The 25,611-nt window shown below is 45.5% G+C and overlaps 1 protein-coding gene across 6 annotated transcripts in view; it reads right to left on the reverse strand.

Moving 5' to 3' along the window:
* Positions 1-3,359: 3,359 nt before the first annotated feature.
* The window catches only part of agrn (agrin), a 231,228-nt gene continuing 208,976 nt past the window's right edge, over positions 3,360-25,611 (reverse strand). For 2 of the 6 annotated variants that reach the window (XM_035644516.2, XM_047330801.1), the window contains 11 exons: positions 25,292-25,426; positions 22,372-22,462; positions 21,868-22,032; positions 21,625-21,736; positions 20,028-20,039; positions 18,079-18,195; positions 16,795-16,978; positions 15,876-15,963; positions 11,129-11,353; positions 8,911-9,014; positions 3,360-6,370 (listed from right to left, as the gene is read on the reverse strand). In XM_035644516.2, coding sequence (XP_035500409.2) covers positions 6,210-6,370; positions 8,911-9,014; positions 11,129-11,353; positions 15,876-15,963; positions 16,795-16,978; positions 18,079-18,195; positions 20,028-20,039; positions 21,625-21,736; positions 21,868-22,032; positions 22,372-22,462; positions 25,292-25,426 — 1,394 coding nt within the window. In that variant the 3' untranslated portion in view covers positions 3,360-6,209. Of the gene's footprint in view, positions 6,371-8,910; positions 9,015-11,128; positions 11,354-12,944; positions 13,195-14,268; positions 14,940-15,875; positions 15,964-16,794; positions 16,979-18,078; positions 18,196-20,027; positions 20,040-21,624; positions 21,737-21,867; positions 22,033-22,371; positions 22,463-25,291; positions 25,427-25,611 lie in introns of those variants that run through there. The other 4 variants (XM_047330800.1, XM_047330804.1, XM_047330802.1 and 1 more) reach the window with 3 other exon arrangements.

The raw sequence follows: 25,611 nt of genomic DNA on the forward strand, positions 1-25,611 counted from the left end.
GGATTTGCCCGTGATGTAGAAAATAGATCAGTGGATCTGCTAAAAACGTGCAAACCACTGGTATAGTCCTTGAACAAGTGGAAGATTGGTGTCACAAATTATGGCATTGTTAAAGTCAGGAATGAAGAGACATGACCAGATTCCTGGACTGCAACCTTCACGTTTTGTCACGATGCAGACTGATGTCCTGTTGAGTCTGCGAGCGACAAACAGACTCACGAACACAAAGCCTTGTTCCCCACCCAGGGGAATGGAAACCAGGATGTCCCATCTACCCTGAGGTGGCTGCTTCTATAGGCATGTGGCCTTTGACCCCCTTTGCCTTGAGACTTGCAAACTGCCTGTAGGAAAGACTCGGGGGGGGGGGGGGGGGGGGGAATTGGAAAGGGAAACAAAGGGGACTTATACTGGGAGTGATGCAGCTGGACAGCTGGAGGAGCCTTGTGCGAGATAAAGAACTTTTATGACCATTTGGACGTAAAAAGCTGTGAGAGAGGAACTTTGTTTCACAGAAGGGGTTGAATGGTAGTGCGGCATGTGGGCTTTTATCTGAAGGGAGTAACTGAGGTTTTTCTCAGGCTGTGAGGAAACATTCTTAGAAGATCATTCAGAGGTTTCTAAGAACAGTCTCTACCATCACAGATGATGTCACCGTCTCCACTGGACTCTGGAGCCTGCGTTTGGCTCAGGTCGGGGGGGAAATGATGAAATTTCATCCAGAGAAGGCCGGAGTTTGTTGCATAAAATCAAAACTCCACTTCAACCATTGAAAAGCCTCTATTCCCCAACGTGAGATAAAACACACGCACGCACACACACACACACGCACACACACACATGCACGCATGCACACACGCACACACACACACACACGTCTCAAAGTGTTCTGGCTGACTCAGAGCTTCTGCAGCTTCTCTCAAAGGCAGGCAGTTGCTCAACACATGAATCAAAATGGGCTTTCTGTGTGTCCTTGGTTCTGTGAATCCCATATCCTCTGAAATACATATTTCACCCTGAACTGTCGAAACCCTCTGGCTCCCCAAGGGCCCATCCAAGCAATGATCCTTATGTTTCATTATTAAGTTAAATATTTTGATGTCATATTTTGTTTGTGTTAAAAAAAATTCCCATAAGAGCCTTTGAACAAAGTACTTACACTTATTAACTTGAAAACGATCTCTCCCCCAGAAGGATCCGTCAGTGTGCAAAACAATTTAATCTACGCCATTTCCTAGAATTCTAATTATCACAGCACACGACGCATTGTCCTTCACTGTCATTAGCAAGGAATAAATTCAACTCATTAAAAATCTTTCTTAATGAAAAATGCTTAAGACAGATGTGGGATGTGCTGAATGATGTATAAAGATGTGCAGCAGTTCTCCCCCCCCCCCCCCCCCCCCCCCCCCCCCCCTCTTGAATTTACGGCTTTCAATTAGCAGTAGGACCAGAGATTGCTGTAAGTGATTTTAAATAATAAGAAATGAATATCACTGTAGCCAGAAATGCTGTTCGTTGATGTGTGGACGTAAGTGATCAGGCTTACATTGCTTTTGATTTGGGGAAAAAAAACATTGTTTGTGCTTCAATCAAAATGTGAGCTCCACCGTCTCATTAAGAAACGCCGCAGATTGAATTCTAAACTCGTGATTGCCTCTATATATGCAGGTGCCTTGAAACTAACAATGACTGACACTGGGAATTCACAAGATACTTGCGCTCCCCCTTTAAATTGTTTTCAAGATGCTGCAATTTAAAGCGTATACAATGGACATCTTTTTGGCTTAAACTCACGATGTTGAAACTGATTGCACAGTGTAATGGCGAAAGAAAAACGACACCATCCGCATTTATATTGGTCTCCTATAAACCTTGCTTTCCCCATGTAATTGTCTTTGCGCTGCCGGGACGCGGCTTTCGCAAAAAAATAAATGAAATGACGACACAATTTACTGGATTAAGGAACTGCGTCACCCATTGCGTGACCAAAACAAGGATGAGAACTGCAGTATCTATCGGCAGTGATGGGAATCGATTTGACAAGTGTCGAATTGACAAAAACAATTTAACCTCGTTAAGAGACAGAAGAACAAAAGCAGGCGAAGAAAGAGAGTGATAGAAAAAGAGATAAAAGAAAGAGTGGACCTCTGACGGGCTCAAGAGAGCCCCGGGCCTTGAGAGGCTTCAAAAACTGTCATGCAGTTTGTTTTCTTTCTACTAGATCAGTAAATAAAACACCCAGACTACTTGTTAATACTACCGGACGTAGTCCGTCTTCTCCTCCGTTATCTCCAAAGTAATGTAGACAACTTCTCCGGAGCTCGGAGGAAAAGTACCTGCCACCGTATTTGCTACTGCGACATCTTTATGACAGTGACCAAACAACAATACCACCTGGAGCCACTAGGGGCACTAAAAGTGGTCTATTGTCCTCTTGAATAACTGACCTGACCTTGGAAAAGTGTAGAAATGACTACCTTGATGAATGGCTCTCTTTCAGTCTCTTTTTTAATTCCTACAAAAGTTTTACATGATCATATCATCACTTGAATATATTTTCCCTTATTAATTATTATAGTATTGAACTGTAGTGGGGCAAAGGAAGAAAGAGCGATGAGCGTTCCGAGTTGACCGGTGGCTGGACTTTGCTTAGTTGTAATGGAGACTGAAGGATCTGAAAGAGATTACTTTCTTCGGAAAACTATTACGAAGGCCAACAATGAAATTTAACTCTCAACAATGTGATATTATGTAACCACAAATATGCAAATTAGCCATTCACTCAAATCTAGAAAAAATATTTACAGTCTCAGGTGCAGGTGCAGGTACAAGATAAGACTATATTCCATCTATTTCTTATTGTCAACAACTTCCACGAGTCTGTCTTCCATTGTCTGTGCACCCCTGGCCTGATAGATCTCATGCCACCTCTGAGAGCTCATAGAGCTCCATCATTCTATCCCTTAAAAACACATCAAAGAGCCACACTGTTGTACTGGGCGATGACTCCTTAACTGGTCCTGACTAGAATGTGAACTCTGGCCAAAGACTTTTTCTCCCCCGCTGCACTTTATGATGTCGGGAATAAACGTTCATGTTCTCTCAAACAAATGTATTGTTGACTGAACTACTGTTTGCTAAAAACTACAATGCCCAGGTATTTCAAGGAAATTACTAGGACCTGTTTTTTTTTAAAGTATATATTTTTGACTCTTATTCCCCAAAATGAAACGCAAAAGAGGTCATGAAGTATCGAGGGACAGACATTGTTGGTATTGATATTGTTGACATTCAAAATGACGACACCAGCCCAAACCCACCAGGTGACGACGTAATCAAGATGGCTGACAAGAATGGGATCCATTTGGTTGACGTTTTATTTCATGGTGGTAGGAACACAAGACAAAGGTCATAAAGTTAGTAATGTTCAGGTCATGCCACTCTTACTCGGCGCACCGCCCCCAGAGAAGGTCTGCGCAGTCGGACAGTAGTTTACAGAGGCCAGACATGGGGGGTCATCCACATGTAGACATAAATAAGAAAACGAAAAATAGATTCAAAAAAACAGTAAATAGAGGATTTTCTTTTTGTAAAAAGCTAGAGGGGGACATCTGGCGAGGCCCCCGGGTGGGATTTTTTTTTTTGTATTTGAGCATTATTACTAATATAATTATCCTTATTGTTATGCTTTACTCATTTACATTATGTGGAAGAGGCTAATACACTGGCTAAAGTAAGGAAACAGTTATATGGATGATGTCTTCGTCACCTGCTCGGAGTCAAGATGACCGTTTTTTAAGGCAATTCATACTGTAGTTTCCACCCAGACCACGGACTGTTCACTGTCTCTGCTCTCGGGTCCGTCCCGACTGTACAAGAATCTCTCCTTGTATGAAGCGTTGCCACCTGAATGGGTCGGATTCTGAACAGTGCGGCAGAATAAGACCAGTCTAAGGTCAACAGAGTGCGTGCTGGAATCGAAAACATGTGTCTCGAGACACCAGGGAAGGGCTTCCCCCGCTCTGGTGTGGACACTTGATTACACACAACACAGTTATAGCTCGAGGGCTACCCCCCCCCCCATGTACATTGAGTATATCTTCGTGTAGGTGAACAGACAAGTCAGACATGGTTCCAGTGTATATCATTAAAAACATAAACCTCAACATATCACACATTTGCTCAATTTACACTTGAAAATCGCAGGGCTGTACAAAAAAAAAAACAGGTTGCTTGATGATTGGAGAAGGGAAACATAATTAGGTAAAGAAAAACAAAACAAAACAGTAAAAGACCATTTGATACTCAACCACAAACAGGCATGATTATGTCGTAGAATATTGCCAAGGTTCTCGTATCAAAACGAGAGTGTCTTTGAGTCAGTCAACGCAGCTTATTGTGGTCCAGCAGAGGCGACCCCGCGTTGCATCAGTCCACCGAATGTTAGAGAATTCGCACTAGTAATACAAACCCATGCGTCGCTATGTTAATTTGCAAAGTAGTGTAGGATTATGCATCTTTTCCCCCAGTTTTGTGGCTGTTATGGCTTCAAAAGGTCACAACAACATCACAGTCTCTTTCTCTCTCTCTCTCCCTCAACAGCCGAAAAAAAAAGACTCCTCCAGGAATGGTCCTAGGTCAAATACGAAAAGGAAATAACGCCTCAGGCAGTCGGTTTGTTTTGTTTTTTTGAAGCAATTTTTGTTTGTGTTGACTGTTGTTTGACAGGACATCCCCGAGAGTAGTAGCTCTCCACCACGATACGATCTCTCCTTGCTTCCTGTTCGTCTGTCCTTTTCTTCAGTCTTGGCTCTCAGCACCTCCTTAAGGTCAGAAACGGTGACAACTCTTCCCCTTATGCACCATTCAAGGTCCTGCAAAACTAACAGCTCCCGAGAAAAATACACAAGACCAAAAAACAAAAGAAAGGCAATGAACAGGCATAAAAACATCATTCAGCTCTAGTATCTGAAATGACATCGGTGGAAATAAGAGGAAACGAAATGAACCTGTCAAAGTCAAGGCAAGGGATGACGGAACAAAACAATAAAACAAAAGACATAACAGTGACATTTCTCAAACTATATAGTTGTTGTTGTTTTTTAAAGACAGAAAAAAAAAAATCCAGATTCAAACCAACACTGCAGAAGTGCATGCATTTATAGTGGTCATCATTTATTCATCTGCTGATTGTAAAACAGAACGCACAATAGTACATGAGAAGCACAATTCTCCCAAGAGAAACCCATCTTACATATTCACAGTCTCAGGTATTATTTATATACTCTATATTTATAACATTTATTCGTGTTTATGATTAATGTCTTGACTTATGACTAATGATATGCGAGTCATTGTGGAGCGCGGCGCTCTCTCTGCCGTGTCAGCTTGCAGTGTTAGTGAGTCATATTTCAAAACTTTAAGCCTCTGACGGGATTCGGATCGAGTGCAGAGGTTTTTCTTTTCTTCAAATTTTATTTTTTGGGCGCCGTGAGATGGGGGTTGATCGAGTGGTTATGACTGTGTACTTTCTCCCTGTAGCAGCTTGACTGTTATCTGAAAAGTCCCATTAGTTAAATACAGTGGGCTGCCGGGGCTGAATACAGAGTTATGATGGTCGGCGTGAGCTGGCTGCGCCGTTAAAGAACTGCAAACGCCAGCTACTGCGCTCGCCGCGTCCGGCTCTCCCCGGGGGAATGTATTTCTATATGGTCACGGATGTGGGCGCCATGCTCGGGGAATGTGGATGATAGATATGGCACCAAGACAAGGCAGCAATCAGAGACCACCAGGTCCACCAGTGTTCAAGTAATGCGCGAGGGAACGAACAGACCGGGCTTGTTTTCCAAGTTGGTGTTTGTTTTAAAACAACAAAACTGATGAGAATAAAATATCTCTTTTTCACAGAGAAGCTTGTTTTTTATAAAAAAAAAAAAAAGAAAAGAAAAAAGAGATAAAGAGCCAGAGCGGAAAAGAAAAAAAAAGAAAGTGTGTCATGTGAACAGAGGTGCAGATAAAAAAAAAAGAACATACACAAAAAAAAATTAAAACAAGATATTAATTTTCTTTTCATATAAAAAGCAATGAAAAGTATACAAAAATAGAAAATAATTACAGCAGGAGACATGAGCGCTATGGAGGGAGCGGGAGTGGGTGTCGGGAGGGGCTTTCCTTCTCCCAATTTCTCTCAACATTTTGTCCCTGCTGGGTTATTTGGCGGCGGAGCAGTGTAATATTTTGGGGCTGTTTAAGGCGTCCTCCACCAGGTGGAGCTCCACGCCGTCCACCACCACGTCTTTGACGCAGCCAACAAAGCCGGTGCTGTAGGCCTTGGGCAACCGACGGGCCACGGCCAGCTCCTCCAGACCACCTGAGGGGAGACGGAGGCAGAGGTTAACGTGGTTATAAATCAGCTCCTGCACATAAAAACCCACCGGAGAACGACTGAGGCGTGTATCAGAGAATAATGACTGCAAATTGCGGAAAGCTACACCTCTCAGTCTGCTAAAGCAGCAGCTATTTTTATGTAATTAAAAGGGCTAATGGTGTAAATTACCATAATAACAACGTTTTACGAGGCCCTTCCCTGATTCCTCTTTTAAACTCCACGCTCCCGGTTTGTACTGTAGAACAGGCATTCTGATAAAAAAGACTTTTTATGTGAGAGATCAATCCGTGATATCCCTTGATGACATCATTAGGGATTGTTTTCTCAGCTCGTGCAGAGCAGACATGGGACAGCGCTGCATGACAGTAAACTGATCTTACATGTACAATCCTTTGTGGATCCCCCTTTAAAAATCAGACCCCAGGAACCTGTAAATGTCACCAAAGGGCTGTTCCGCGCGACATCTGGGAAACAACACTTATTAGCGGTGTAAAAAAAAAAAAGGAACTTTGTCCGATTACATTACACGCTTCGATTTTCCCGCACGACGATACCAGCGGATGGACGTGACAGGATGACACTTTGTTTGCGATCAAAGAGAGAAGGAACCCTGCAGGAAACCGAGTTAGGGATTCGTTCACATTCGACGAGGTGCACAAAGAAATGTGCTGCACATGAAAGTTGGTGACGGAGTGAATAGATTATGGATATCATCCTCATTATTTTTAATTTGTTTCCATCTTTGGTGCTGCAGTGATCAACGCTGTGCTATGAACTCCCCAGACATCACCTGTCCATGCAGCAGTGTCTTTTCCTCAAAGTCTGTCTTCTTACATGTGCAGAGCCAGTTCACACACGTTAAAAACACCAGTTTACCCAACGTGAAACTAATCGATGAATCAGAGAAATCTTTTGTTCTGAAATTGTTTCTTCTTTGACTTAAATGCTCAACTGCTGTGAGCCGAGGATCCGATAAACAAAATACCATTCACCTCCATTTTAGTAGGGTGGAGGCCCAAACTGCACAGGAGCTATTATAGACCCGCTAATCGAGAAAAAAATGTCAATTATTTCGGTGAACCAACCCTTGTGATGTTTGAGTTGAATCACTTTTGTTCTTATCCTTCAGTCACAGAAGGTTCTTCCTATGAAAATATCATGGACTTGTACTTCAAAGCAAACCTTTCAGTCGTTGGGCTTTCCATTTTTGGTTTGACTTTATTTCAATTTTCCATTTCAAATGATTCTAGCCTCTTTTATTCTTTTTCTTTTTCCCCCAAAACTAAATCTCACAAAGTTCTTTTTCGGAGACTTGATGACCTAATTGCAGGGTGTGTGTGTGTGTGTGTGTGTGTGTGGCTGGCTCATTTTCCTTCTCAACTGTGTTTTGAGCTTCTCTTTTGAGCCAAAACTAGTCATTAGTGTCTTTCTCAATAAAACAGCATGAAATGTCTTTATTCAGAATTTCATGCGATCTGTTCTTATGGGGGAAGAGAGGCTGACCCTAATTTTTTATGTTTTATCTTCCAACGTTGCCGCCTTCTCATTCCTTCCCCCTTCTCTGTTATACACGCTCTCAACAATCCTCCTGCATCCCCTTTCTTTCATCCCTTTGTGTCCGTCCAACTCCTTTTCCCCACACATTCCCAATTTCTCCATCACTTCCATGCTTCCTCTTTCCCGTCTGTCGGGCTGAGCGAGTTTGTCTCCCCGCCGAGCTCTTCACATCCCCCGTCCGCGCCCCCTTTAATCGGATTGTGTGCCTCCGAATCAGGGATGGACAGGGCTAATTTCATGCGAGTTACAGATGAATTAATGATGAACAGTGAAAAGGGGATTTAAAAAAGGAGAAGGGCTCTCGATGGGAGGCCCTGTGTGAGGATTATGTATTCTTGCTGCGGGGCTCGCTCAGCACCTGTTCCACTGCGCTGCCTCCCCGTGTGCAGGCGTGTGTGTTTGTGTACGTGTACCCGCCTGCACGAGTGCACCGCCATCGGCTCGCGGCGTGTCTCTTAAATGTCACTCAGGCTGCTTCTGCCTCTTCGCCGCCGCGCGCTTTGCATTTTAAGGGACAAGTCTGACTTTAATTCCGCCGCCCGTCCTCGGTGTTATTCCTCCAGACGGTCCGGTCCTGCCGTGCCATGTGTGTTCTCTTTCAGAAACGATTTTCTTTGAGTCAAGTTCAAATTGAACCTGGAGCTAGATAACCGACTGACTTTGGTCATTTTCAATTCAGGAGAGCGGACGATTTTTGAGTAAGTCTGATAGCCTTTCATTTCTCAACTCAACACCTGAATAGGCCTGGACATTTAGATTTTTGACTTTTTTTCCCCCTGCCACAGACTTTGCTTATCCTCTGCAATGCCAAGGACTTCATTGCTCACTTTGGGCAGCCTTCTACCAGTGGCTAGGATGAAAGAGAGCTACAGAATTACAAGTGTTCCCCCGGCTTGATGTATGGCATTCGTAGACACAATTTCAAGTCTTAATGACAGTTTTCTTTTCTGTATGCGGGCACCTACCCAACCAGAGCGCTCCGTCCGTGTCCAGCTGCGTTGCTGCCAAAGGCGACGACCCCGTTATTGCTGCCTCGTTGCCGACCTGTAGAGAGCCGTCTCTAAGTGCTCTGAGGAGGAGAGAGAAAACGAGACAGTTGTAGCTGGAAGTTGGTCGGATGCACGCGCGTCACTCTGAATAAGCAGTAAATTGCAGTTTCTTTTAATCTGAAGCATAAAGACTCCATTGCTCCGCCACCAGAACACTAAGCCCCCCATAAGCCCCCCCTAAACTGCCTTCGCCAAGCAGCATTCTTAATGTGCCCGTCTACCGGCTAACAGATGCCGTTACTGCGCCGTTCTTTTTCAGGTGGCTCCGTGTTACGCACTTAAGAATTCTGAGGATGGGGCTAATTTGAGCCCACTGGAGTGGGTTTTCAGCAGAGGGAGTGTCATTAGAGGCAAGCGGCAAACACAGAGAGCTCCGTCACTATGCCAGCTCCGTGCCACATGTCGAGATTTGCACCATCATCAACATCTAAATGATGTCCTCTTGCAGCATGCGGTCTCCCTGTAAGCCCCGGGACGAGATCTGGCCAGATCCCGGCTTAAATGGATGCGGCGAATTTTTTTTCGAGGATTGATTATTCCTCGCCTTCAGTGATGAAACCCATCTAATTATCTACCGCACTTTCCATTCTCGGCGACGTTGAAAAGCAAACGCTAAGCAGCGATAAAGCAGAGATCACACAGAAAGGTATTAAGTGGGTCATTTTCAAAGTTAAGGCTGCTCAGTTGCTTCTAATGAAGGAATCCATTAAGTGTGGCATCTCTGCGCCTCAAAAAGTAATGCATGCTTGCGTGCTATTTATTTATTTTGATACTGTAGACACATGCTGCAGATGTTCAATTAAACTGGGCGACAAGTAGGTACAAAATATCTACAAGACTACCAATTGAGGCGAAGTGTCAACTGACATGACAGGACAATGACCATGACAGCCCAATAAAAAAAGGTTCCTGTGACAGAATTTAGTTTCACGATCTTCGTGCTGCACATCCCTGAATTAATTTGTTATTAATACAGTTACCACACACCAACCATGAGTCCAGCTCTATTACCGTTCTTAAATATTTTATTCTACTTTCACTTTATTTTCCTTCTGTGTTTGTAAAAGTTGTAAAAATTTGTAAATAATCCAGAATATCTTCAGAAGTAAATGCAAATGAACCAATCTTGTATAACCAGAGTATTTTTTATAGAATGTCTAAATTTACTGAAGAAATGAAAAAACAACAACAACTTGAAAACAGTGGAACTATACAGACGCAAAATGTTGGCAGCCTTAATGACTCTGACCCTCCAAGTGTTTCTCTAGATCTGTCTGCTGGTGATTTCTGCAATCCGTCCATCACTGTGCGTTCGAGCTATATCGAGTTTGCAGGAGTTCTTTTTGCAACAGAAGATTTCAGTTCTTTCCGATTGTTTTTTCATCGTGATTTAGGTTCAGGACTCGTTTCTAGTCGGCTTTAAAAACGATCCATCTCGTCCTTTTCAACCATTCTCGAGTGCTTTGGGTCACTGTCCTGCTGAAGAGCAGTACACTTCACATCAAACCTAGTTTCCTGATACTGGAGAACCCATTATGCTCTAAAATGTCTTAGTAATCTGGTTTCATCATAGAAGGTGTAGGTGCAATCATTCTTTTCCTTATGGGCTTCATTCGGTATCCTATAAACAAAATGTTGCACTGCAAAATGTTTTTTTTCCCCTTTTGTTAAGTAGTAGATAATAAATATTATATTAAGAATGACACAAAATTGGTTCATTTGCATTCACTGCTGAGATATTCTGAATGATTTACATTTGAAATTAAATGGGTCCAAGGATTGTGACCAGGACTGCATGTGTTAATGTGGATACTGTTATGAATCATCATTTATTTTTATACATTTATCCTCTATAATATGCAAAAAATTTGCCACATGATCTTCCTTTTTGAACATTCATTAATGTGCCTGAGCAATTTCATGCGCAGCATGTTAAACTCATGCATGACCAGGCATGAAAATAACGTTAATCTGAAACTAATCAGAGCCATCTCACTGTGCAGCGGGGGATTTACGCAGGAGATCCCAGTAGTTTGCATCGAAACAGATAATACGGTATGGATTAAGTCTAATCCTGGTCTAACTTTATAGCTTTCATGCCTGATCCCAGACGACCTGCCATCTCCCGTCTCACCTGCTGGCCTTGATGCGTATCCAGCGGTTGGTGTCGACACGCACCGAGGAGCGCAGCACCACCGGCTTGGAGCCCAAGTCGTATGTCATCTGGACGTGTCCGTCCACGATGGCCAGGGCGATGTAGTCTGACCGCTCCACGCCCTTCCCGCTCCACAGCACCAGGCCCTGGGTCGCCTCTGTCCGAATGCTCAGCTCGAATTTGTTCACCAGCAGAGCCTTCTCACTAGGAGACAAAAAAACAACAATTCTAACATTTGCCATGGCTGACACAGCCTGGTTGGTCCTCGTGTCATTCGAAGTCGCATATGTGAAAAAGCAACGGACAACTGCTGTTGTCTCGAGGGTTACGTTTCAAATGACTCAGGCATTACATCGTGTCTGCTAGCACATTTAGACTGAAAGCTTTGTAGCCAGAGCTCTACAGCCTCATAATAACAGAGCTGCAGTGATTTTTCAGGAGAATCAGGAGGCAGTCCCAGGTTAAGAGTGGCAGGGGGCTGTTTCGGTATTAGCTTTCCTGCATCCTGTGTAACCATGAACGGCATTGCTGCTCTTGTGTTGCTTTGTGTGTGTCTGAGAATGTGTGTGTGTGTGTGTGTGTGTGAGAATGTGTGCTGTATGAACTCCAGCCTTCCATATATCCTAAGGAGGAGCTGTGTGTGAGGAAAAAGTACTCGCTGTGATGTCACCATCGCACATACACTCCTGAATACAAACAAACCTACAGCCTCTCTGTTCTTTGTCAGTCCAGGGGGGAGACACAGTAGAGTTCAGACCATCATACCTTTAATGTATGTGTGTTTGAGTGTTTTTGCGATTGTCATCAATCGGCATCTGTGCAACTGCCTGCACATCTGCCACGTGGATCTACTTTTCCACATTCTTTGGACACAAAGACAACCACAGGGTGAGAACACATATTGACAAAGTGCAAATGACACATGGATAGAAAAAAAAAGAGAAAAAAAAACAGCAGCGCAGAGCTGTAGATAAAGATTAGACAAGACAGACGACAAGACAAAGGAGTCAGGGTAGCAAACGGAGAGGCTCATGGGAGGACAAACAGGACAGGGAATGGGAGGGGATAAGGAGAAATTGGATCTGGCACCTCCTTCTTAAACTCTAATATTGTTTCCTATTTACTTTAAGTATTTATATTGCATAGTGATTGGGAATGAAAAAGCAGCAATGGCACGAATTGTATCTGTTGGTTTAAGGCCTTTGACAGCTCAGACCAACAATAATCCTGCTTCGCCTCCGCAGAAACGGGGGAGAATCTCTAATCAAATCTGATTTTCTTCTTCGAAAACATGCATAGTTTGGAAACTTCTACCTCCGTGATTAACTGAATCTGCCGTGGTAAAAAAAATGAAAGAAGCTTGACTTAAGAGCAAATTTGTGTTTTTTTTTCTACAACGAGGAAAAAAAACAACACAAGTACAGCTCAGTGAACCGTCTCCTGGCAAACCCTCAAAGAGCACACAGGGCCCAATAAATCTCCATCAGAGCAGCTCGTCTGTGATGAGGTCAAGGTTATTAAAAGTACTGAATATATCATGGATTAAAACAGCACCGCATTGTAAACCTCATGTAAACCACTGACCTAATAGATGTCTGCTGTGTTGCAGTTTCTTTTTTTGTAAAGACAGTGATTTTATCTACTTACATTACGTGTTCAAATTCTCAGCAAGCCTCCAGGTTGCTGTCCTCCTTTAAAACTCTAGGTGGCAGTAGTGGTTAAAATAATATTAATAAAAAAAAACCCATCAGGGAGAAGAGATACTGCACAGAATTCTGCAGCTCTCGATGGTTTTGTGCTGTTATCAGAGCTCTGAACTTCTGAATTAATTGATGCATACGAAGCAGCACCTTGCGATTTCGTATTAGTAACTCCATCTCAATAATGGAAACAATCTTGTGTCTCTGCGGAGGAGGATTTAGCCCTGTGAGGGGTCGTGGAGGGGTTTGTCTGGAGAGAAGGCAGGGATGAGGAGGCGAGAGGCGAGTGGACGGCAACAGCAGGAGACTCACCTCTGGTCAGACGGGTTCTCCAGAGACTCGGGACTTAAGGGAGCAGGGGAGAGAGTCAACGGCATGCAGAAGAAGCGCAAGAGGCCAGAAGGAAAGAAGGAGGAAGGGAGGGAAGGGGGGGAGGGAGTATTTTGTGAGTTCACTGGGTGACTCACAGAGTTTTTCGATGGGGAGCTGCAAAAAAGCATAACTTATTCGCTCTACTACAATATCGACCACGTCGACAGTCGATAACAACGGTTGTGTGATCAGAGGAAGTCTGCAGCTTAGCCCTGATCTGACGCAACCGTTCTCATGGGAACCGCTCGGATCAGGACGGATGAGTAAATGCTCTAGGCTCAAGCATTTAAAAAAAAAAGTGAGCATCAAGACTAAGTACATTCGTGGTCAGTGTCCACTTTAGGTCAGTTGGCAATTATTGAAGAACCCCGATATAGTTAAAGCTGCAGCAATTACCTTCTGTCTCCGGATAAAAGCGCTGAATGAGGAAAATTGGGAAATTGTCAAAAAATGGGGTCAAGCGCCGTATCAGTTGAGAGTCATGGCCAGATATGATTTGTCACGGCAATAATGGGGCTTGAGCAAATCGACCTGAGCTCTCACACACGGGCGGAGGAGTGAAGGAGGAGCGATCAAACGGCTGCTCCAAATAGAAACATTAACCCGAGGTGAGCATTTGACATTTTGGCCTCAGCCTGCTCCTAATAGCCTCTTGAGAAATACATTCATTTCCCTCACAAAATCAAATCATCCACACCGTCAGAGCGCTGAACCGGGGCTCCGGTTTGCTTAGACCCACGCTCATTTTGGCTCTTAGTAAATTTTACATCCATTTAACTTTTGACAGACTGGCCCTGAGGACCACTGCCCCCTCCTGCTAAGTGAGATTGATGCCCTTGGCTACACACTGCGGAGAGATCTCGACTGGAGGTCTAATCTACAAAGGAGACAAACGTGTGATTAACTCGTCACTGACTCCCTGTACGACCGACTCTACAATTACTCACACTTACAGTTGGGGATACGGCAAAAGCGGAATGTCAGAAGCCCTGATGTGGACTGAAACTCTGGGCTGAATCCAGTCAGCTTAATTTGAGATGAAATCTACTTCGCCGCTTTGTGGGATTTTTTTTTTTTTTTTTTTTTTAAGAGGTTACTTACCAAGCTAATGAGCAGGAAGAAAAACCTTTAATAATTATGTCATGACCCAGGGCTTGCCCGGGCAGAAGGTCCTCAGGCACCAGAAACTAGGCTAAGGGGTATTTAGTGCATCCTCCTTATGCAGTTTTCAAGGGGTCTCATTCATTTCCACAGAACAGATAATGCCATTCAGTGTAAAGTGCACGGCAATTCATTTTGTTTATGAACGGGTTACAGCCATGCATAAAATATTGCACATTCTTGATACAGCAATTCACTTTTCTCTGGGGGGGGTGGGGTGAGCAATGCTTATCATGCACTCGTTCATGCTTCCCTTTGGACTAGGGGGGGAAAGGGAAAGGATCTCATAATTCTGCAAAATGTTTTTCAAATAATGAAACCTGTCAAATGAAATTATGGTCATGGAGCTCGAATGAAAAATCTGACTTTATTGGCAAAGATGATTTTTGTGTGGAAATCATGAAAGGAAACTGAATGTACTTGAATCTCTTCAACTGGGTTAACTATTGAAAAAAAATGGCGTCTTGGGGTTGCTGTTAGTTGGGCTTGATTTGAAGCTGGGCAAATGCCCGCTCTCAAAAACGTCTACTTACTCTGGGATCTCATTGGTCAGTTGGCTTGGGTGAAAAGGGAAAGACAGTGAAGGACACTTATATGAGACAAGACACGCGTGGACAACGACAAAGGGAGGTCAGACTTAAGGACAGGACAAGCAACTGGAACGCTGGTCAGAGCAGAACAGTAAAGTGACACACAAACACACACACACACACACACACACACACACACACACACACACACACACACACACACACACACACACACACACACACACACACACACACACACACACACACACACACACGTGACACGGGTTCTCCAGTCAGTTGTTTCTGAAGGACTGTGGGCTGTGTGTTTCCATGGGAGTGTGACGATCCACCTTTGTGTGAAGAGCTGCGTGACGTCTTTTCAGGTTCATCACGTAAACCTTTTTTTTGCTGATGCCAACCTGAAAGCACACACTTGCCAACCTCCGCCGTGGATGGACGAGTAAAAAATGTCTCATAGGCTGCCTGAAGGGACTGGATTTCTTGTTTCTATATATATATATATTTATTTTTTTTTAATTTTTGGACACACATTTCAGAAATGAATGCCAGTTTTGTGGAGAACGATGATTAACACATTCAAATTGCTTTAACTTTAATATTTCACATGCACTTATTGTGCAGTGTCGGTGTGAGCCAAGCAGGGGACTGCAGAGTGAGCTGAGCAGGCTCAGGGCAACGCTGTGAGTGTTAACCATCTAACTAATTAGCGAAAACCCTGTCAAAAGTGGAGTAGGACTGCCACAGACACTCGGGATGAGCTGTTAGCCGAGCGCCTAGTTCACCCCGAAGCTCTTGCGCTGATGATATCATCAACAGTGTCATCACAGCCTTCCAAGGGAAGGGGACGGCTAGACAGGGGGGTTATTTGGCTAATGGCTATTACAACGGAGATGTGAGATGAAGCTGAATAGATGAGGATGTCCCCTTTGTCCTCCTCCTTACCTTTTTGTAACAGCGTTGTGGTACTCGATGAACGTCCGCCCATCAAAGGCGATGGCCTCGGTCTCTCCGGCGGACTTCTCGTAGATGGCTGCGAAGGGGGGGGGGGGTTGAAAGGGGGATCGTACAGAGGATGAGATCACCGCAATCAATAAGACAGAAGTTTCAGTTATCGTAGCCGAAGGCAATGGGGCAAGAGCAAACAGGGGGGCAGGGGGGATGTCGGTGCATTGGTACTTTTAATTAACGGGAAAGGGACGGTCGGCCACACGCACAAGGTTAATGGTGAAGGCGGGGGCCTGAGTGTGTGAGACCGATCCGGCCAGAGAGAGCCTGTGTCGGGCAATGACACGGGGATGATGAAAGGGGTGTGCAACTCTTGAACAGAGCACTTCATGAATATTCAAGTGACGCTTTTCATCATTTTCATAACCATCTCTTTTGTTTGAACTCAGTACTTAGTAACCCTGACATAAAAAAAATGTTTAACATGTCTAATATCAACGCTTTTATCTCTCCTGGACAGAAAACTATATATAATAACAAACAATGAAGTAAAAAAGGCCTTTTAAGAAGAAAAGAAAAGACTAGCAGTAGTTCAGCATCCACTGACGCGAGCCCAGAACAGGCTGTATTACAGGGATTTCAATCCCACTCACGCTACGCTTTAAAAGCAGCCGAAATGCTTGCCAGGTATCCTTTTGGAGTAAAACCAAATAATGTTGAGTGAGGAAGTGGAACAGTGTGTCCACTTACAATGACTGACTGCAATTGCACACAGTCGCTAGAAGACGAACTGAAGCCAGCAAGTGTTGTTAACAAATGTGTTCAGGCAGCAAGGTCTCACGCAGCTCACTGACTTTAGGGTTGGGTGAAAGTCAAATGTGCAACACCAGGAAATGAAGATGGCGGCGATACTCACTGTTCTGACAGTGTCCGCCCGAGAAACCACTGAGGCAGACGCACTCGTAGGTGTCCAGCTGGGGGCTGCAGTGGCCGGCGTTGTGGCAGGGCTCCTGAGAACACGGATGGTCCTGGAACATGGCTACGTCGCTGGAGCGCAGGGCGTTCTCCTCTCGGAGGATGGGAGTACCCATCAGAATGATCTGGGAGCAGAAAGCACAGGGGTGAGTGTGGAGGCCTCCGAAGCTTTTTTCACAATCGCCAGTGTCATGATTTCATCAGGCTGTCGTCTCGGCTTGGGCTAGGAGACCGCAGGTTTACGCATTCAAAATGGGGTTAAACAAAAACTGTGCATCTATCAGGCAGGGAGGGTCTGATCCGATTTATTTGACAGTGGCGACCCCACAGCCGTCACCGCATTTTGATTTAAATGTTGTTAAATCCTGATTCGTGCACAGAAATATGCGACTTCATTTTCCGACTGAGCCAAAAACAAAATAATTCTGTCATGTGGAATAACCAAAGCTTGTGTTTGTGTAAGGTTGAAAAAAGCTATGTTACCACTCTGGGCTGTTGTCCAAAGCAAAGCAACGAGTTCTGGAGCCTTGTGTTTTGCTGCTGAAGGGATCATTAAGACTAATTACCTTCGACACATAACTGTGTACAGTGATACCACAGATTCAATTTAACATTGCTCCTCCGCTGTACGTGAACATCACACTGTCACCGTACAAGGAAACGCCTCCGAAATTAGATGTTGATACAAGACACATGTTAAACAGTACATCAAACTGGGAACACACCATCTTTCCTCATAATTAACTATTCCCTACAGGCAGAGTAACGACAAACGCCACATTTAGCTTTTGATTTGCTCGAATACTGTCGAGGGAAAGTTTGCAGACGAGAACTAATGACAAGTTTGCGTAAACAGAAACGTCCTGCCTTTGTTCTGCCGAGTTATTCTTGGCATTCGCAGATGAGCCTTTTGCTGAAAAGTGGCGGTGGAAAAAAACCAAAACTGGAGGGCTATCAGGGAAAGATCTGACAACAGCGAAATGGAGGGACTTCAAAATGAGCCTTCTATTATTAGTGCATGCTAATCCAAACGAGCAGAGCCACTGCCCGTCACAGCGCAGGCTTATGATGGAATGTTACGAATGCAGGGGTCTGTAGTTTGCCACTGTATGTCTGAGGGGCCAAGGGCCCAGAGTCATTGAAATAACATACTGTATTTACACTAGCAGAATACATGAGTAGAACTCTGGACTCCATCAAGACGTAGAGGCCTGTAAACATTTACCTTTTGGATTGTTCCCTTGAAGCCTTCTGTTAGCGCAGCCACTCTCGCCAGTCGGCTGTAATCAGGAGCTCCGCCCACCAAAAGCGTCTCTTTCAGGTTTAGATCCACATGCAGATTCTGATGAGACAGGACACAGAGTTTTTTTCAACTGGTAAGCTAGAGCTGCACAATCGTGAAAACAGCTCCACGTACTTGACGTCTTTCAAAATGCCCATTTTCCGTACCCCATCTTCACTTTTCTGCTCCGCACATAATGCCTCATGGTCTTACTTAAGTTAGTTATCCGTCTGTGTCCAGGAAGCCTGAAATAAGTAGTATGCTTTAAGGTTTAGATAATAAAGAGTGAGATTAATATACTAAATTTGCAGACATGTCACAATCCTATAGATCGTCACGTAAAAAAGCAAGAAGGATTTATCCATATTGTAGCTGGCGGACGCTTTTGACTGCGCTCCCTTGCCGTCCGTCCATGTCAATACAGTTCCAACATTAAAACATAATTGATTCTCCGTCTCTCAGTGAGAGCGGTTGATTATCCTCTATCTGTGAAACATAAAAAAAGAGACTACAAAGGGAAAATCAAGAGCAGGCTGGACTTGAGATACGCACGGTTCTTTGCGGACATTTCTAATGAATGGCTGAAGATAAGCGGCGACCTTTCAAACGGTTGAGTGTGGAGACGCATTAATTGCAATTCATTTGCGCGACAGGCGGCTATGAAATTCAATTCTTTCCGCCGAACCTTTGGGACAGAAGCTTTGCGTCAGCAAGGTGCCGCTTCCTTCGCTTGCACGGAGGAGCCGAGGCAAGGGAGGAATTAATGATCTTTATTTTATGTAGGCCAGTTTATTGCCAGAGGGGTAAAGTGGAGTTAATTGCTGGAAAAATGATGGAAGGGGCCAAATAAACAGGCTTCGAGCGGGCAAGCTGGCACCGGCGCCACTTTTATTTAGGATTGGGATTTGGAGGGCAGGAGGCAGCGGTGCCCGGCTGAGGCCCGGCGGCTGCGTCACTGCACCTTGAACCGCTTCCAACTGGGGTGGAGGGCGGAGACCTCGGCCAAAGCTGCTGGACCCAGCTGAGGCTGGTGCCTGTAGCCTTACCCAAAAGTTGAGAGCGACTGCAGGGTAGACTCGGCCACGTGTAACCCACTGCTCTGCAACACTCACCTACTTTTTTTACTCGTTTGAGATGTAGCATCTTTATGTGTGAGGACACTTTCCACTTATGCATAGCCACTGTTCTGTGAATCTAAAGTGAGGTGTAATGCACATGAAGTGACGCACGGTGTTCTGATTTGGCCTCAGACAGGTCAATGTCTGCATGTGGTGAAAAAAGGTGATTCATGCTCGGTAATGTTCGGTGACTGTTGTTTCCTATGTGCGAGTGAGTGGGTGAAAGAGTGAGCGACTTCGTGACACTGTAGAGAATCGTTCCCGACACCGCAAGAGAAGTGAGAGCAGATGACGAAAGAACAGCGCAGCTTGGCTTGGCACCTCACCGTCTCCTACGGTGTATTACCCCCCCCCCCCCTCTCACTTCGCTCGCCTCTCGTCTTCGCTCTCACTTTTGGACAGCCACGAGGCACTGGCGTGTTATCGCCGCCTACACCACACTAATGAAGACGTTCCTTTGTTGCTAAAAACAATGGCCGTCACAAAGATGACTGCCTTCTTCCCTCCCACCTTCCCACACCCTTCCACCCCCGCAGCAGATGGACCGAGGTGAAAGCCAAACCGTGTTCTTTTAAGAGCATCTCTACTTCCCCACTCTGTGTGAGTGTGTATGAGCTTATGAAATGGCAAAGTTTTTCTACAGAAGTGGCTGCCTGCCGCTCTGCAGAAGTGGCTTTTTGTTCTTTCTGTGTATGGAGAGATGAGGGTGAGAGGACACAGTGAGCGACTCAAATGAGATATGGACTAAGGTGTGACTGGGACTTGTCTTATTACCTTGCGTGATTTCTTATTTCCAGACAGCACATCATAGAGAAGGACAGAAAATAGGGAGGAAGAGAGTTATTAGGGGAATACTAGTAGGTGTGTTTGTGCAGAGAAAGGCATGCTGAGCTACAGTAGGCAAGTGCGAGAGCACACAAAACACACACCCTCATGTACACGTACAGTACGTACACACACACACACACACCAGTCACATCTGTGGGGGGCATTGAACACAGCTGCAGTGAAAGCACAGACAAGTGAGGTAAGTACATTTAATAAGAAAACAATACTCTCTTCTGCACATGCACCTTTGCCTTATAAACTGTACACACTCGACCGCAAAGCGTGTGTTTACACTAAAGAGCGCAATTGCAAATAAGACTCTAAAGAGGCCATGCATGAAGCAGATGGTGTCATTAAGAAAAGATGAAAAGAAAAGAAAAAAAACCTCATGGATGAGAGACTGTGACTAAAGCCACTTAACACAACCTCATTTACAGACTGCTGCCATCCAACGAGAGGAGAAGATTCTTTTTTAATTTCTTCTATTGGCACCTCTGTGCCTCTGACAGTACGTACTCTAAAATGATATTGGCAGCCTGAGCCGTCTTTGATGTGGAAGACATATCCTAGCATGCAACACGTATTCATAAGCTAGCATGTGTGACCACCTTTGATATTATCAGGGCTTCTCTGAGCAAGGCGTACAGTGAAGCCCTCGCCGTTCCTTAAAGCAGGAGAAGGGGAGAAACCCTCACTTGATGTGGTCTGCATTGAGCTCCATAACTAGTCTCAGCTGATCCCCTGTGCCCCCCCCCCCCCCCAACCCCCTTCATCCTTGCTTTCGCCTTGCTCTTCCCTTTTAATAAGATTTTCTGCCTGTGCTGCCGGAGTAAAACACAATTACCATACGGACGACGGGAGGCGGAGGGGGAAGGACAGCAGTGATAGAGGAGCATTGCGTCCTACAGGAGGATGATGGAGTTGACAGAGTGCATGTTCATAACCACAAATTACTCTGTTTAATATAATTGGATGACTTAGAGGCTTATCAAGCTATTTGATCGCCCTTCCTTTGGAAGCATGTACCTGCTTTTATTGGTCTCGACATGGAGTTTCATTACGCTCTTCCTGCTGCTATCTCCTTATCTGCCTCTGCCTTCCCAGACACCACCTCAAAGGCAGAATTTATAATATTGACTGTAAACCATCGGTAAAAGCTGCTTTTGCTTTCTGTATGCAACACCGAGTTTTTATCTCCAGTGTGTCAGCAGGTCTGAAAGGCTGAGAGTTTCTTTTTTTCCGTCTCCTTCTTAAAGTGGAATCATAGCACTTCCAAAATTAAGACAGCTTGTCGAACTGGCCCTCTACATCTGGAGTTCTCCCTGTCATCTTGATGGATGTGGGGGGGGGGGGGGGCGGGGGGCAGATAGTGGCATACTGAACAAGTTGAACTGCTTTAACGAGGACAAAGACGAGCAGCAAAAGCCAGACGATGTGGCGATGACGTGATGAGAGCAGCAGATGATCGTACAAATACAGTTTATACAACACAAGCAATGCTGAGCACAGCTCATCAAGTAACCACTGGCTCGCTGTCTCTTACCGGCGCCTCTCCTCGGACCGGGTCCTTCTTGTTCACCATGATCTCTCCTTTGCGGTTGGAGCGCTCCAGGTTGATGGTGTTCCACACATTCAGCTGGATCGCTTCTTTACTCCTGAATCACACACACACACACACACACACACACACAGAGACAAAGGCTTGTTAAAAATTAACAGATATACGTCGGATGTTGCTAACTTCTCCTAGTAGTCGTCTCACTCAAACGTCCGTTCTCCTGCTAACCTGATGGTCGCGGGGCCCTTGCCCAGGTCGTAGCGGAACTCCAGGATCCCATTGTTGAGGGACAGAGAGATGAAGTCTCCCTTTCCGTCTGATTTTTGGCCGTTGTAGAAGATCAGACCGTTGGAGTCGTTGGCCATGAGCACCACTGTCAGGCTGACCTTTTGACTGGAGTCACACAAAAGAAGGACACGTCAGTACACACGTGCACGAGTCGAGCGATACACCTTCACCTAGCCACACTAGAACACAGAGTGCGTGTTTGCCCGGTGCACTGAACTCTCTCTATATGGAAATTGGACAGAGGCGGGATGTATTCTACATGCTAAGGCCAAGATAACGTGTTATTTGTGTAACCCTCATTGTCAATTCAGCTCAGGCTTAAAGAGGGAGTGCTGCCTTGGGCACAGAACAAGCTCTACGAAAACAACACCACATCCAGCGTTCAGTAATACATACGACACAAGACCTGACTGCGTGGAATTCATGTAGAGACACGGGCCTTACCGCAGATCGTGCCCGTACAGATGGAGCCCCTTTAGCTCCAGGTACGAGTCTCCGTTGAACTGCGGCATGTAAGCCCCCCTCCTGTCCGCCACTGAAAAAACACACAAAGACACTACATTCATCCTCGGGTCCTGTCATTGGTGCTGACAGAATCAAAATCCGGGGATAGTCGGTCCATCTTTGAGGCGCCTGTCAGCATTATGGAAAGAGATGGATTTGTGTTTTCATAGCCTTTGGGATTAAGACTTTTTCTTGACGGATATTTAACAACAGCCACAAAACAAAAAACAAAAAAAATCAGAACCCCTTATGCCAGAGTGATTACACAGCCCGCCACGGTATGACAAGGAACCTTTGGAGACATGTAGAGTTAAACACCGCAGCCGGGGCCCATGAAATAACGCGGCCATTGTATTTTGGCAGGCCTTTTTTGACAAATTCATGTCTTTGTAACAGGTCTACGCCTCGCTGTCCCGTTTCTGGCTGTCTGGAGTGATTAGAACAGGCTCTGTGCCATTCTTCTAACAAAGTGGCCTGACATTAAAAAGCGTTCAAGTGTCACCCGGGGGCATGTGTTTATGGTGTTGTTTGCAAAAACTACTGCCATTCAGAGGTGTGGGCAGTACTAGATGCTGACACATGTATACAGACACATAACTAACGCATGCGCCTGTGTAGCCGGGAAGAAAGCTTTTATTCATTGTTGGCCGGGATTAGCCGAGTCGAGTCGGGATGCAAGAGGCAGACGGAGATGAGGAAGCTGATTAGCTATTTCGCAGAAGACTGCTAATGATGATTGCGCGCAACATGGAGGAGAGGAATCGTGCACTAATCTATCAGAGAAGCAGAGCGGCTCAGAAAGTAGTTTCGTACAGAGGAGTGAGAAAGGAAGAGAGGGAGGGGGTCTCTGTTTCACCCTGTGCTGAAAATGAGCTCGGTGATCAATAGGTCACCAGAGGGTCCGCACGTCGGAAAGAGTGAGCGACCAGGAAGAACCCGCGTGACGGACGAGGGAGTCGATATTAGTGAAAAGTTGAACTCCGCTCAAACTAGAGGCTGTTGCATCTGTTGCCGAAGGCGACGGCGACACTTTGACATCTACTCATTTGGCAGACGCTTTTATCTCAAGTGACTTGCAACACGGGGAGGGCGCTCGGCTTCAGTGCAGCAGGGAGGCTTGAAGGGAGGACTAAGTGCTAAATCTCTTCAAAAAGACAAAGGGCAGGAGATCAAGACGGAGCAGCAAGAAAACGCACTGAGAGGCATGTTCGGGTGTTAGAGGTGTTTGTAGAGGAGGTGCCCTCGGAAGAGATGACTTTCCAAGAGGTTCCTGGACATAGAGAGGGACGCTCTTGCTCCGATTGCGTCTGGTAGCTTTTTCTAGTAATTCTGTTTATATTTGAGCAATGCTACCTAATGAGTGCCTGCTATAAAACCCATTAAAACAATATCAAATGTGGAAAGACAATAGTGTGGCGGCTGAGCTGAACATTTTGCCTGATAAACTTTGAAGCTGCAATTAGGCTCCTAGTCTCAAATTAGTTCTTCAACAGAGTTGGTTGAACTAGTTAATAACACACACGCACGCACACACACACACACACACACACACACGCCGGTCCTTGGCTTAACGCAGCTACAGGGCAGAATGTAAAACATTGTCGAGATTCAAAATCTCCCCTCCAGTTGTTTTTTTTGGAGGTTCGGATTAGTCCAAGTGATCCTGCTTTCATCACTAAATTGCAATGATTTACAATATCACAGGGTAAAGGCTCCGAGGAAAGTAGGCCATTCAATGCTATTGGAACACCATTGAGAAAAAGTCCTTGATGGTGGTTTTACAGCAGCGGGCTGCACTGACGAACCCTGGCGGAATTGAAATGGAGGCTGCACACTTGTGTTATATTATGACTAATTCACCCTCAGCCTTCTGACGAGTGGGCTCAGAGCTACCTGTCTTTTTTACTGTTCTCAGCGCAGCCCTTAGAGGGCATGTCTGCCCGGCTGCCGCCTTATCTCTGAGCTCCTGTCTGGGGCTGACACTCTGGCTGACTGACGCTCCCATTAATCATCGCGGGCAGGGCGGACTGATGCGATTAGTCATCCCATTGATTCCTGTGAAAAAAAAAGCCTTTTGGAATGGGAGATGCTCTCCCTCACACGGCATTGATTTTGGTCCACCTCAATTTACTTTAATCACCCGCTAAACTGGGACTCGGGGCCCGGAGGGAGGCCATTCCCATCCACTTCCTTCTATATTCCCCGGGGCACAACGGGTGCATGTTTCTCTTTTGTAAAAGGCATGTGCATAATAGCATGTTCTCTTTCATTCACGGTTGCAAGGTGTCAACTCTTGCAAACACCTTATGATGACATGTACAAATGTGACACTGCCAATAGTGCTAATGATGAACTTCAAACGCAGCTGAGCTGCACTGCGGCCCGCTCCCCCCAGCCGAGGCCCAGTTCTGCCATGTTTACAGCTCGGCACCAACAAACATGTTTGAACACAACACCTGTGGGCTGCAAGGCAGGCGGGGAGGGAGGGAGTGAGGAGGTGGAGGGGGGCTGCAGCCTTGCCGCCACTTAACGGCTAACAAGCACAGCTGAGTCAATGTGGCGGATGGCTCGACGGGGCCAATCATCGACATCACCCACCAACTCACCCATCCCCTCCGATCCTGAAGGCCCCCCCCCCCACCTTTCTGCGTTTGATCTCCCTCCTCAATTCAGGATGGATGGACATGTCACAGAGCGGAGAGGAAAAGCAGCTAAAAGGTGGGTGGTATTCCAGCCGACTCCACACCTAAATACTGGTGCGCCCTGATAAACTCCGGATAGAACAATCGAGGCGTGAAGTGACAAGAGCTGCACCAGTGTATATATATAAATGCACACACACAGCTTTTAGTCAGATTACCTTTCTCGCAGTGCCTTCCTTCACGCCCCATGGGACACTCGCATTTGTAGCCACCCTCCGGCAGAGCCTGGCACTGGGAGGATGGATGGCATCTGTTGGGCTCGCATGGGTCGTGGACATCGGCACAAGTTGGACCTGGAAACACACAGACACACACACACACAGACACACACACACACAGACACACACACATTAATCCATCATGAGAAAACCACTAATGAAAATTACAACAACCGCCAACGTGTTCAAACCGCTTTCTCCTGTATTTCGTCGGAGAGGAAAGCAGGGGTGGGCGGGAGGAGGGTTTTGAGGATTTCCTC

The sequence above is a fragment of the Scophthalmus maximus genome, chromosome 3 (genome assembly GCF_022379125.1).
Source record: "Scophthalmus maximus strain ysfricsl-2021 chromosome 3, ASM2237912v1, whole genome shotgun sequence".
NCBI classification, from domain to species: Eukaryota; Metazoa; Chordata; class Actinopteri; order Pleuronectiformes; family Scophthalmidae; genus Scophthalmus; species Scophthalmus maximus.